The 13,951-nt window shown below is 35.6% G+C and overlaps 1 protein-coding gene across 3 annotated transcripts in view; it reads left to right on the top strand.

The window, feature by feature from the left end:
- Positions 1-13,951, top strand: part of Rufy2 (RUN and FYVE domain containing 2) — a 42,235-nt gene that overhangs the window by 21,606 nt on the left and 6,678 nt on the right. For 2 of the 3 annotated variants that reach the window (XM_026394667.2, XM_026394666.2), the window contains exons 12-15: positions 708-805; positions 3,401-3,520; positions 10,701-10,830; positions 11,337-11,431. In XM_026394667.2, the coding sequence (XP_026250452.1) occupies positions 708-805; positions 3,401-3,520; positions 10,701-10,830; positions 11,337-11,431 (443 nt within the window). Of the gene's footprint in view, positions 1-707; positions 806-3,357; positions 3,521-10,700; positions 10,831-11,336; positions 11,432-13,951 lie in introns of those variants that run through there. The other variant, XM_026394668.2, reaches the window with a different exon arrangement.

Genomic DNA, 13,951 nt, shown 5'->3' with positions numbered 1-13,951 from the left:
ATAAATTAAGACAAATATTTGTAGGAAAGGTTTGGTTTTTATTTTTTATTTTTTTGAGGGTACAGGGGATTGAACTCAGAGATAAAGCACCTCTGAGTTCAATCCCCAGTACCATCCCCTCCTCTCCAAAAATGTAATGAAAACATCAAGGAACAAGTTAAATATAACCTGTATGTATGTATGTGTGCATGATGGGCTCTGGGGATTAAACCCACGGCCTTTCATCTGCTAAACACATACTCTAAATCACAGTTATCAAGAGCTCCTAGTATCAAGATTAAATCTTTTGGAAAAACTCTCAAATCTAAATTTGTAATATATTTTGTTAAACTTCTTCACACACTGGTCCTGAGAAAGATTTCAATTTGATTGAAATACTTTGTGATCATAGTTGGAATTTTCTAGTAGTGTGGTAAAATTGCTATTAAGTAGACTTGTTGCTGAAAGCCCTTTACAATTTAATTAATTTTTAAAATGGCCTGTTCTACATGAATTTATCCTGTTGTCTTCCAAAAACATTGAAGTTTGAGTTTTTTCTTTATTTTAAATGAAGACTAGTAGCACTATTTTATATCATAGCATTATTTTAATGTGTAAATTAATCCTGCTCATTTAAAGTAACAATCCCATTGCAAGATGCTGTAGGAAGCATAAACATTCAGGTTTAAAAATGAAAACCACTGTGGCTTTTATGTCTTTGTAAAAAGGGTTGTGAAGATGGCTTGAAAGAAAAAAATGAAATAATTGCCCGACTAGAAGAAAAAACCAATAAAATTACTGTAGCCATGAGGCAGCTGGAACAAAGGTACAGCATTTCCAGTACTAGTTTCTTTTTTCTCCTTCTTCCCTCCTTTTTCTTTATTTAGCTCTGACATTTGCCACAAAAAAATTAGGAAGATATAGATTAGCACTTTTTTGTTTAAGCTGAACAGGATTTTGCATTTTGTTTTGGTTGTTGCATGGAATCAAGTTGCTTTATATTGGGCTGATTCATTTGAAGTCCCCATCTTGTAGATTTTTTTTTTAAAGGCCTAATGCCAGCAATTTCATGTGGTTCAGTCTATTACCTAAAACATACACAAACAAAAACGTGAAAAAAATTAATAGTGAACAAAATCAATGTTGGGATTATCCCTGATTGATTTCCATGCATATGAATTGTCATACTGTTTGTCATTCACCATCTCTTTATCTGAAATCAAGCATCTGAACTAGTTGTTTATTTTTGCTTCTTGGAGCTAGGACCCTCAACCCAACCCAAGATACAATTTTGTTTAAATTGAATCGTTTTATATTGGCATTTTTCACTTTTATTGTTGGAAAATGTAATGTATTTCCATTGCCCTGTCATGTTGATGTCAACATATGTCTTATCATTGCTTTCTTTGAATCTATTTATGAAAAACATAACTATTAATGCTTTATTGACATGGATATTCTTTTATTGACATCCTCTTTCTTCTTTTTTCTTTTTTGTTTTCTTTATCCCCATTTTTACATTTTGGACATCTTTATTACCTTTTTCTGTCTTTGATTTCTGTCCATTCCATTATGAAGTGACAATGATTTGCTAACTCAAACTAGGACGATTGCAATGTCATTGGTGAAATGTGCCAGCAGTGACACTCAGGACCAGTACAAGCTGGTCAAAGATATATCTTTCTGAAAACCATTTGTGTTGAACAGACTGAAATATAACCCACAATTTTATAATATACTAAATAGAAAAGAATTTATGCTATTAAGTATTCTAAAAGGGTATTAGGAAGGAGCCCTGTACATTTCTTGGTTGGCTGCTGTGGTAGTACACTGCCATAAAGCAGACATGTGCACTTGGATTTACAAAAATACATTCCTCAAACCTTGTGCACAAGGGCTGATTTGAGTATTGACCGTTTGGAGGTCAGGATTTTCAAATGCAGTTTTATCTTTTTAGCTACTTTTTGATGGAAAAATATAAAAATAAAATAAGTTAACTTTTGGTTTCACAGTATGTTGGCACAGATATTTCCCCCAACATTGGCCCACTCTTTGCCTCATGACTCCCTTACTGATTTTTAAATATGTTTTAATATAGTTTACAATCCAGATTGGCCATCATTCTGTGCTTTAGCATTTTTCAGTTTTCCAGTTCCCTCTAGCCCTCTTTTGTGATAGCACAATTTCAAGGCCTACCTCACTGACTTTTATTTTACTTTCTGTGTCCTTAGATAAGAGCTTGGGTCCACCCCCACTGCCTTAATATTTTAATTTAAATTAAACTTAGAGATAACTTAGTAACTTAGTTACTCTCCTTTCCTTGGAAGCAGCATTTATACTCTTGAAATATGTGAGGGTTGCCCCATTAGTATGATTTTAAGGCTCTTACAGAGGCTTTAAGGCTCTAGAGGGGCTGGAGATATAGCTCAGTTGGTAGAGTGCTTGCCTCACAGGCACAAAGCCCTGGGTTCAATCCCCAGCACCACACAAACACACACACACACAAAAAAAAAAAAAAAAAAAAAAAAGAAAAGAAAAGAAAAGAAAGAAAGAAAGGCTCTAGAAAGGAAGAGGCAGGTTTTTTTGGTTAGTAGAACAGAAATTTCTCTTGCGATTCCCTACAAGGAATTAATGTCCTTGAATCTTGGGAAATATTTTCTTATAAAATAATGAAGTCAAGTCTCAGAAATCTTGATGGCCAAGGGAGGTAGGGAGTGGAGCTAAGGCTGGGGCGAAGCAATGACTTACAAAGAAAAACAGGAAAAATTGAAAATCATGTTTTTAGCTAATTTTTAATGTTTGGTGGTGAGGAACAAAAATGATCTCTAGAGAATGGTGCCAACTAGCACTAAATTCTTTTTGAATCTTAAATGCATACACACATACACACATATAATAGAGCTTTGGCATTATTTAGTAAATGCATAAAGATCCTCTAGGAAGGATCCTGCTGTTATTGGAGTTATTGTAGGTCTTTGCTCTTGGCCCCATAGCACACTTGATTCCTGGCGTAGACATCTTAGCATAACATACAGCAGGTGGCTTCTTCACCTAGTATAGACATAAGTACTATAGTTTTCATGGTTTTGTAAAAAGGCAGTAACATACCTATCGATTCATTATGCTCTAGATAAATGGTAAAGACTGTATTGCTTTGCATTGTTAATTATGAACAAGAAATAAAACAAATTTGAAGATAGTATTCTGGGCATATTATATGTTGTGTTGAAAAAAAAATCACAAAAACAGTTTCTAGACATTGTGTGGCTCTTTCACGTTTGAGTTTGTGAGTTTTCCCCCAAACTTTGTTTTCATTTAGAAATGTTTCTATTTCCCCATTTTTCTTTTATTTGTCTTCTTCACCCTTTTACACCCTAGTTCTAGCCTCAGTTTTACCCAAAGTTGATTTGAATTACACCAGATTGCAGCAAGCAGAGAAGGCGCAAATGGAAGCTGAAGATGAGGATGAGAAATATCTACAAGAGTGTCTGAGTCAATCTGACAGTCTGCAGAAACAAATCTCTCAAAAGGAGAAACAGCTGTGAGTATTTTGCTCTTGGAAACAAAAACTGTATTAATATGATCCACCCACCCGACCTTTTTGGCACATATGATAGAATACCAATGTTTTTATTTATCCGGTGATACCAGCCAGTATGTTCACTTAAAAAAAAAAATATATTGGGCTGGGAATGTAGTTTAGTGGAAGAGTGTTTGCCTAACATACACGAGGCCCTGGTTTCAGTCCCCAGCCCTGAAAAAAAAAATCAAACATTTAAAAAACTGTATTTATGGTAATATTTATGTTTTTATTCCAATTATTAATTTTAAAAAAATTTTTAAGTTATTGATGGACTTTTATTTATATGTGGTGCTGAGAATTGAACCCAGTGTCTCACACGTGCTAGGCAAGTATTCTACCACTGGGCTACACACTCAGCCCTCTCATTATTATTATTGTGACTATTTTGGCACTGGGGATTAAACTCAGGGGTACCACTGAGCTGCATCCCTAGTCCCTAGCCCTTTTAAAAATTTTTTGTATTTTGAGACAGGGTCTTGCTAAGTTGCTGAGGCTGGCTTTGAATTTGTGATCCTCCTGCCTCAGCCTCCCAAATTATTGGGATTACAGGTGTGTACCACCACACCTGGCTGCATTTTAGGTTTTTTTAAATCTATTTTTAAATAATTTTTAAATATTTATTTTTTAGTTGTAGTTGTACACAATACCTTTATTTTACTTACTTATTTTTATGTGGTGCTGAGGATCGAACCCAGGGCCTTGAACATGCTAGGTGAGCGCTTTACCACTGAGCTACAACTCCAGGCCCAACTTTATTTTTTTATGTGATCCGAAGGATTGAACCTAGTGTCTCATGCGTGCTAGGCAAGTTACAAACCCATCCCCTGCATTTTAGTTTTTATTTTATTTTACTTTTTTAAACAGTGTCAAACACCAAACTTTTTTTTTTTTTTGAGAGAGAATTTTTAATATTTATTTTTTAGTTTTCGGCGGACACAACATCTTTTTTTGTATGTGGTGTATGTGATCGAACCCAGGAAGCCCGCATGCCAGGTGAACATGCTACCGATTGAGCCACAGCCCCAGCCCTAGTTTTTATTTTATAAATATCGATATTTCCCCCCAGGAAATATGTATACCACTTTTGTTATTAAAAGCAAACAACAATGAAAAATAGAGATCTATGTATTATGTTAACATATCATTGAAACAAGCATGTATGCTGTGTACGTTTCTAAGCTGCCTTTAGTTTTATGTCTAGTAATTCTATCAATAACAGATGGTCCCCAACTTAGTGTTTCAATTTGTGATTTTTTTGACTTTATGATGGTGAAAAAACTATTCTGTAGAAAGTGTACTTTGAGTTTTGGTGACATAGGGTATCCGACACTCTGACCATCCTGTGTGGTGGCAGCAAGCCATAAGTCAGCCATGCCATCCTGAAAGCAAACAACCAATACTCTATTACTATAATATTCAGTAGGTTAGATATATTTCTTTTTTTTACATGTGGTTCTGTGGATGAAACCCAGGGTGTTGCACATGCTAGGCAAGCATCCTACCACTGAACTATACCTCCAGCCCTTAGGTGCATTTTTTTTTTTCCTTTTTGGTACTGGGATTGAACCCAGGGGAGATTTACCACTGAACTATATCCCCAGTTTGTTGAAATACCCAACTGTAATTGTGAATTTATATATTTCTATTTTTGGTTCTATCAGTTTTTGCTTTATTCTGAAGCTCTATTGTTTGCTGCCCATACATTTAGGATTGCTATGTCTTCTTGGTGGATTGACCCTCTGGTCATTATATTCTTGTCTCCGGTAATTTTCTTCACTCTGAAGTTTACTTTTTCTGGTATTAAAATAGCTGTTCCTACTTTCTGTTGATTTATGTTTGCATTTTTTTAATCATTTAACTTTCAGCCCACCTTTATCTTATATTGAAATGAGTTTCTTACGATACCATACCATTTTTTTTTAAAAAATCAATCCTGCCAACTTGGTCTTTTGAGTGCATTTAGTCCTTTTACATTTAGTGTTAATTATTGATTTATTCAAGCTCAAATGTCATTTATTTATTTTGTTGTTGTTGTTGTTTTCCATTCCTCTGTTTGAGTCTTCTTGCCTTCTCATGGGTTATGTGAACATGAAAATTTCATTTTGGTTTTTGATTTATCTGTAGTGATTTTGAGTGTCTCCTCTTTATAGTTTGCTTAAATATTTTTTCTATATATTGAGAATATACCAATTTTATATGTTTCAACCATTAAACATAATTAACTTTAGAAAGTCATTGTTTGCTCTTTTTCATCTTTCCCTTATTCTTTTTTCATTTCTTCATTCCTGAGGTTCCTTTTTGAATCTCTATTTTTCTTAGCCATTTTTTTTCAGGTAGGTCTGTTCTTTTAGGGTCAGTCTGTTGGTAACACATTATATTTTACTTTAATTTCTGAAGGTTGTTTTCATTAACTATATCCCTGGCCCTTTTATAAAATAAAAATTTTGAGACAGGTCTTGCTAAATTGTCCAAGCTGGCCTTGAACTTGTGATCCTCTTGCCTCAGCCTCCTAAGTAGCTGGGATTATAGGTGTGCATCACTGTGGACTTTTTCTTCATACTCCCAAGGTCCCTGAGACAGTTCTTCTGCCCCAATCTGTTTTCTGTTATTAAAACTGGGAAAACTGGGTAATTTGACTTGTTCTGTTTTCAGGTTGGTTCATTCTTTCCTCTTCATCTTTATTCTTCTCTTGAGACTATTGCATTTTTCAGTTCTAAGATTTCTATTTGACTTTTTTTTTTTTTGTTTTCTCTTTGTCCTTGTCTTGTCTGTCTTTCCTTGATAAGACTTCTTATTCTTGAAAGTATAATTGGTCATAGGAACATTTCCAACATGACTGCTTTAAAATTCTCATTGTCTGACATGTTGGCATCTGTTGATTCTTTTTTCATCTGAGTTGAGATTTTCTAGGACTTTGTATAACAGATGTTTTTCAATTGCATCTTGAATACTTTGGGTATTATAACATTCTGGATTTTATTTAGATCTGTTTTAGCAGTGACCCTTTATACCAAGTGGGGATGAAAGCCCAAGACCATCCCAAAGGGGATGGAGAAAGATACCCAATAACTTCTAGGTTCCCTACTCAAGGCCATGTCTTCCCCATCTCCCCTGCCTTTGGTGTTTTGCTGGGATAGGGCATTCATTGTCAAAAAGTTTCTATCTCATTAGACTGTCTCTTTCTCAGAACTTTGGTAAGACAACACACTTCATGTGAAGGTTCTTTTGTTTGCTCTTCTTGTCTGTGCCCATAGGTGTTTATGTATGGGACAAAATCTTCGACATCCAAGCTGAGCTACCTGGAGACAAAAAAAAGAAGCCTCTGGAAACTTACTACCATGTTGTTTCTTGAATCCTGGGGTTCCTAGCTCATTTGCCTTCTCTCCATCTTTCTGAGTTTTCTTATGTCTTATATATAATATCTAGAGATTTTTAATTGTCTGGAATCTTTTTTTTTTTTTTTAAGCAATACTGGGGCTTGAACTCAGGGGCACTTTACATTCTGTTCTAGCTCTTTATACTTTTTGAGACAGGATCTCAAAAAGTTGCTAAAGATAGCCTTGAATTCGCTGTCCTCCTTCTTTAAAAGCCTCCTTTTAAATATGCCAAAAATAATATTTTGAGGAATTAGTATACAGAACAAGGCTTTAGGCCAGAAAATTTTACCTTGGTTAAAAACTTAAATATTAAGTATCATTTTACTTTATCATTTGTATACTGAAACCCAGCATCTGTCCAGGAACTGGCCTGTAATTCCAGCTACTCGAGAATCTGAGGGGTTGGGGTTGTGGCTCAGTGGTAGAGCACTTGCCTCGAGTGTGAGGCACTGGGTTTGATTCTCAGCACCACATATAAATAAAAAATAAAGGTCTATCAACAACTAAAGTGAATAAAATAAATAAAATTACAAAAAAAAAAAAATCTGAGGCAAGAGGATCACAAGTTCAAAGCCAGCCTGGGCAATTTAGAGAGACTCTGTTTCCAAAAAAAACTTAATGAAGTTGAATATTTTGTTGCAAGCCGTTATTTCAGTGTATAAAAATAACACCAGAAAATGCAGCATATTATAAAATTAAGACACTTTCCTCCACGCCTAGTTTTTTCCAATGGGAAGATCATTAAATATGTTAATCCAAATCCAAGGATGTATATAAGCAAGTTACAATATTGTATAAGGCTTATCCTTGAATTACATGCCTATTGTAAGTAGTTTTTACCACAGATAATTTCATGAATTCTGAAATCAGAGCCTAAATCTTAACTCTAAAAATCACTAAAAAAAGTAAAAAAGATTCATGCATACACTGGAATTTTTTTTTGAGAGAGTGAGAGAGGAGGGAGGGAGAGAGAGAGAGAGAGAGAGAGAGAGAGAGAGTTTTTAATATTTATTTTCTAGTTCTCGGCGGACACAACATCTTTGTTGGTATGTGGTGCTGAGGATCGAACCTGGGTTGCACGCATGCGAGGCGAGCGCGCTACCGCTTGAGCCACATCCCCAGCCCTAGACACTGGAAATTTAAGGGGTAATCTTCTTCCAGTTAGCAGTGTGGAGAGTAGTTCCTTTTTAAATCTTCTTTTACCACTAATTTAAGACAACTGCTTAAGTTATTCCACACTAGTTTACTTAGGGTGCCATTTGTACTTCTCAATACATTTTACATATTTCTCACGTTTCTTTACTTCAGATAGACTGCAATAAACAGTATATTGTGCAGAATTGCTGATTCCCATTGTTCCAATACCATTTTCTATAGTTATCCATTCATGTTCCTCTGTAAATTTATGTACGGAGAGCAGAGTGGGTCCTGTGAGCAGTGCACAGCTTCCGAATGGCGCCCCCATCAGGCGACAGGGCTTTGGGGGGCCCAGCACAGCCTACACAAAGGCTGCAGGAGGCAGCTAGCATACTCTGCACCACTTGCAGCGCCAAATTCGCAAGGGTACCAAGGGTTATCCACTGTGCCTCTATTACCCCCCCAGTACTTTAAAAACATTTAATAATAATAATAATAATAATAATAATAATAATAATAATGGATAGTACTTTTTCAGGACTTCCTTTGGCAATAAAAATTACAAGGAGCATTCATGTCACAAGTTTAGTAGCAGTGCCAAGGGCTTTAAGTCCCTGTGCTTGCCAAATAAAAACAAATGAAAACAAAAGATTGGGACACCTTGCCAATTAGTCGAATATAGCATAGAAATCCAGATACTCTGTTACTAAATCACCTTTTTTAGTGTTTGACAAAAACATGCAAGACAAAATTGATATTTATTTTGCAATGTTACAACTTACTCTACTATGATATTGTTATTTGATACCTGCCCAAAGGATGACCTAAACAATGCTACAGGGACCTACCCCTTTCTTTGTAAGGCTAAACTAACTACTAAGATCTAGGTGTAGCTGTTGAGATATGTTTGTCACTGGTGAAACTTTATTTTTTAAAAATATCTATTTATTTATAACTGGTGAAACTTTAATTTTTTTCTCTAAGTTGGTGCCTTTTTGAAGGGCATGAACATGTTAACAATTTGGAGACCGAGGAAATCCTGACATTGGAACTGTATGTATAGGAACAGTCAGTTGAGAAACTTTGTTAGAGAAAAATGAATTCTAGATTTTCCCCTAATGTGGAAATAACTTTTATCAGTTTCTGACTATGAAAAGATTATATCCTCTTGGCCAAAACACAAGGAATCATGGAGAAGCATGAATAAAATTAAAAGAACATGGATAACACTTTAATATATATCAGTATTTTTGTTTTTTGAGAATTAGGATCATTCTGTATGTGTGTGTGTGATTTTTTTTTTTTTAAGAGGTATTGGGGATTAAACCTGGGGACACTTTACCACAGGTTACATCCCCAGCTCTTTTTACTTTTTATTTTGAAACAGTATCTTGCTAGATTGGTGAGGCTGGCCTGAATCACTGGGATTACTACCAGTGTGCTAACACGCCTGGCTTCCCTTTAAATTATTTATTCATTTGGGTATCAGGAATTGAATCCAGGAGTGTTTAACCACTGAGCCATATTCTCAGCAGCCTCCCCACCTTTTGTTAAAAAATTTGAGCTTAAGAAGTCTTAAAATTTAAAAAAGGGCTGAGGATGTGGCTGAGTAGTAAAGTGCCCCCAGGATCAATCCTCATTACCAATAATTAATAAATAAATAAATAAAAATTTTATACTTCAACACCTTTTGTCTTGCCAGCTAGCCGCTGTTAGAATGATATAGGAGTGCTTTCAGATGAGAACTAGCATTTCCACACAGTATAGTCTGCATGGTTTTGGATCTATCCTGCAGCTGGTCAGCTTCCAACAGTAATCTGCAAATTAGCACTTTACACCAGGGCAGATTTTGCTGTTACTGATATTACATTCATTTAACAATTGTAATTATCAATCCCCTTCATTAGTTAGTTTGTTTTAAAATTTTCCATATGGCACAGAAATGTAAACAATTAAAACCCCACATTGCTCCTCTGTGTTGAATCCCCAAGATAAAAAAGTTTTAGTAGTATGATATATACCCTTCCATTTTCTATACTTATACAACTCTAATGTATATCGACAAAATGACATAAATTGTTTAGCAGTTATTTTTTTTGTGGCTGGCAAATGTTTTCAGAAAACCCCTATTGCGGGTGTAGCCCAGTGGTAGAACACCTGCTGAGTATGTGCAAAGCCCTGGGTTCAATTGCCAGTATTGTTTAAGGAAAACAAACAAAAAACAAAACAAACAAAAAAACCTGTGCTGGATTTGTTTACCAAAAGATATTTATGAAAGAAAATGAAGCCAGACATGGTGGCAAACACCTGTAATCCAAGTGACTCAGGAGAGTGAGGAAGGAGGATTGCAAGTTCAAGTGTTAGCAATTTAGTAAGGCCCTAAGCAATTTAGGAAGATCCTGTCTCAAAAAATAAAAAAGGGCTGGAGATATGGCTCAGTGGTTAAATGCCCCTGGGCCCTGGGTTCAATCCCTGGTACAAAAAAGAAAAAAAGAGAAAGAAAAACACAGAAATGCATCATAGAGGCAAAATTAATCAACCAAAAGGATGCTTGTATTAAGGAATACATTTAACTGTTATGTAAGAAGTGGTACTGAGCTTCTGTGTATTATTTGTCATTTAAGGATCCAACTGGAAACTGATCTGAAGATTGAGAAGGAATGGAGACAGACTTTGCAGGAAGATCTTCAAAAGGAGAAAGATGCCTTATCTCATCTTAGAAATGAGACCCAACAAATCACTAATCTTAAAAAAGTAAATTGTAGTAAAACTTTAAATATTATATCTTTTGACAAATATTCACCTATGTTAAAATTTATTTTATTTATTTTTGGTACTGGGGAATGAACCCAGGGTCACTCTACCACTAAGCTGCACACCCAGATCTTTTTATTTTGAGATAGGGTCTTGCTAAATTGCCATGGTGGGCCTCAAATTTGTGAGCCTCCTGCTTTAGTCAACTGAATTGCTGGGATTACAAGGGTGTACCACCACCAGTGATTGTTGTCTTGTTTTAAAGTTAACTTAGTTTACATATACAAGGAAAACAGGTCATACTATTTCTTGTCAAAAATATTAAAGAGATTTAAGTAAATATGAAAAATGTGAAGTAGCTGATACACAGAGCAGCTAGGAAAGGAGTTTGGACACAGTTTTTGTTTTTTATAAAAAGCTTAAGGATGCTAATTAATGATACATATACAATGTGAAGTTGCTCATTCCTTTTAAATCACATTTTCTGTCTTTTATTGTTTTGACAGGAGTTTCTTAACCTCCAGGATGAAAATCAGCAGTTGAAAAAAATATATCGTGAACAAGAGCAAGCTCTTCAAGAACTTGGCAACAAACTTAGCGAGTAATTTTTTTTCCCCTTCAACTAAGTAGTCATTGACAATTATTAAAGGTTCATGAAGGCATCAAACTAATTAGAAAGGTTTAAATACAGCTGTGTGGTGAATATACCTGTAATACCAGGAGGCTTAGGTAGAGAAAAGAGCACAAGTTTGAGGCCAGCCTCAGCAATTTAGTGAGACCCTATCTCAAAATAAGCAAGGGCTGGGGGATGTAGCTCTCTGTGGTGGCATGCCCCTGGGTTCAATTGCAGTACCAAAGGGCAGGGGAGGTTTAAATATAAGATAAAAATATGAACTATTATAGATAAATGTATTTTTATCTCTGTATCTTTTATTTTTTGGTGGTACTGAGGATTACACCCAGGTGCTAGGATTACAGGCATGCGCTACTGCACCTAACTTGTATAGCTTTTCTTTTTTTTTTTTTTTTTAATATTTATTTTTTAGTTCTCGGCGGACAACATCTTTGTTGGTATGTGGTGCTGAGGATTGAACCCGGGCGAGCGCGCTACCGCTTGAGCCACATCCCCAGCCCCTTGTATAGCTTTTCACAGAACAATTTGTATTATGTTTCTGAAAGAAAGATATTAGTTTCAATCTGACATCCATTTGTTGAGCACTTTGAGCCTAACCCTGTGGCTAAGTGCTGGTTACTATATTTCCCAGTATTTCACAGGTACTTATTGCGCTTCCTCCATGTGCAGGCACTATATTTATAATCTAAATAGTGAAAACAAAAAAATCTCCATTTACTGAGATCTTAAAAGTTTAATATTAGAGCATACTGGCATAGTAAAATAAGGAATATGTTAATTTTCACCTGTTCCAGAGACTTTGTAGTTGTATTAAAGAGGTGGTCATTTGAAGATCTGGGTGCTGCTTTCAGACCCTTGTTATTTACTTTAGTCCAGTTCATTGCTTCTCAAATTTTAGTTTGCAGGGAAATTACCGCACAGGTTAGATATACTACACAATCTATAAGTGAATTTATGGGCTAGCTATGTGTAAGGGATTTTCAAGGGTTATTTTGACTACTGAATTATTCTCTTACCTTGCATACCTAACCTAATTCCATATAATGCTTGTTCTTTTGTAGTTTGAAGGTGTTTTATTTATATGCTAGATAGCTGGGCCCAGTGGCACATGCCTGTAATCCCAGCAACTCAGGAGGCTGAAGCAAGTTCAAGATCAGCTTCAGCAATTTAGCTAGGCCCTAAGCAATTTAGCAAGACCATCTCTAAATAAAATATAAAAAAGGGCTGGAGATGTGGCTCAGTGGTTAAGCACTGAAGTCGAACTTTTTTTGTAAGCAGTACTGCTGTGAATATCTTCTATGTATATTTTGGGCTTAGGAATGTAGTACTGACCTGACATGGTTGAGGTCCTAGGTTTAATCTCCAGTACCAAAGAAAATCATATGTTGATATGGCTTGAACTGTTGGGCCAAAAAGAATGTGCTGTAAAGTTTTGTTTTGATATTAGGGATTGAACCCAATGGTGCTTTACTACTGAGTTATATTCCCCAATCCTTTTTAATTTTGAGAGAGGGTTGCTGAGGCTGGTCTTGGACTTTCAATCTTCCTGCCTCAGCCTCCTAAATTTCTGGGATTACAGGCATGTGCCACTGCCCAGCATGTAAAGTTTTTGTCATCTTTCTTGTAGTAGGAAGTACCAAAGAGTTTAAAAAAATATATTATTTTGATTTCTATTTCTTTAATCATGAGCCAGGTTGATCATGTTTATTCCATTATTATATGTAGTTTATTTTTGGTAAAGTGACTGTTGTACATTTTTTGGATTATTCATGGGATCTTTGAAAATCAATTATGGCACATTTTTTTTCTAGTTTGTCATTCATTATTAGTTTGTAGCATGTTTTTCCCTTGTTAATATTTCAGTTTTTACATGTAACCTTTTGTCAATTTTCCTTTATTACTTCTGAGATCATAGTCCCTAAAACATGGATAGGGGTCAGAATTTTTTGGTACTGGAGATTGAAACCAGGAATACTCTATCACTGAGCCACATCCCCGGCCCTTTTTATTTATTTATTTTAAAAATTTAATTTTGAGAGAGCATCTCACTGAACTGCTTAGGGCCTTACTGAGGCCAGATTGGAATTTGGGATCCTTCTGCCTCAGCCCCTTCCGGAAGTACAAGCATTAAACCTAGGGGTACTTTATCATTGAGCTACATTCTCAGCGCTATTGTCGGTTTTTGTGATCCTGCCTCAGCTGCCTGAGTAGCTGGGACTACAGACCAGTACAGCTTATACCTTGTACTTTATTAAACTTTTGTGGAAGTTCAACAATAGATATTAACTTTCATATCCTTTTTTTATGGTACATAACATGTAACCATTTATTATTGCTTTTTTTGGTACTGGGGATTGAACCCAGAAACTTGTGCAAGCAAAGCAGCTATAGCCCCAGTCCCACCATGTAATCATTTAATATAATATGAAGCAGATACTTAGTAACAACTAATAGCCTTTAGCTGTTCAGGATACCTTGCTAGGAGAA

The sequence above is a fragment of the Urocitellus parryii genome, chromosome 5, assembly GCF_045843805.1.
Source record: "Urocitellus parryii isolate mUroPar1 chromosome 5, mUroPar1.hap1, whole genome shotgun sequence".
In the NCBI taxonomy this organism is placed as follows: Eukaryota; Metazoa; Chordata; class Mammalia; order Rodentia; family Sciuridae; genus Urocitellus; species Urocitellus parryii.
This window is presented reverse-complemented; position numbering and strand designations above follow the sequence as displayed.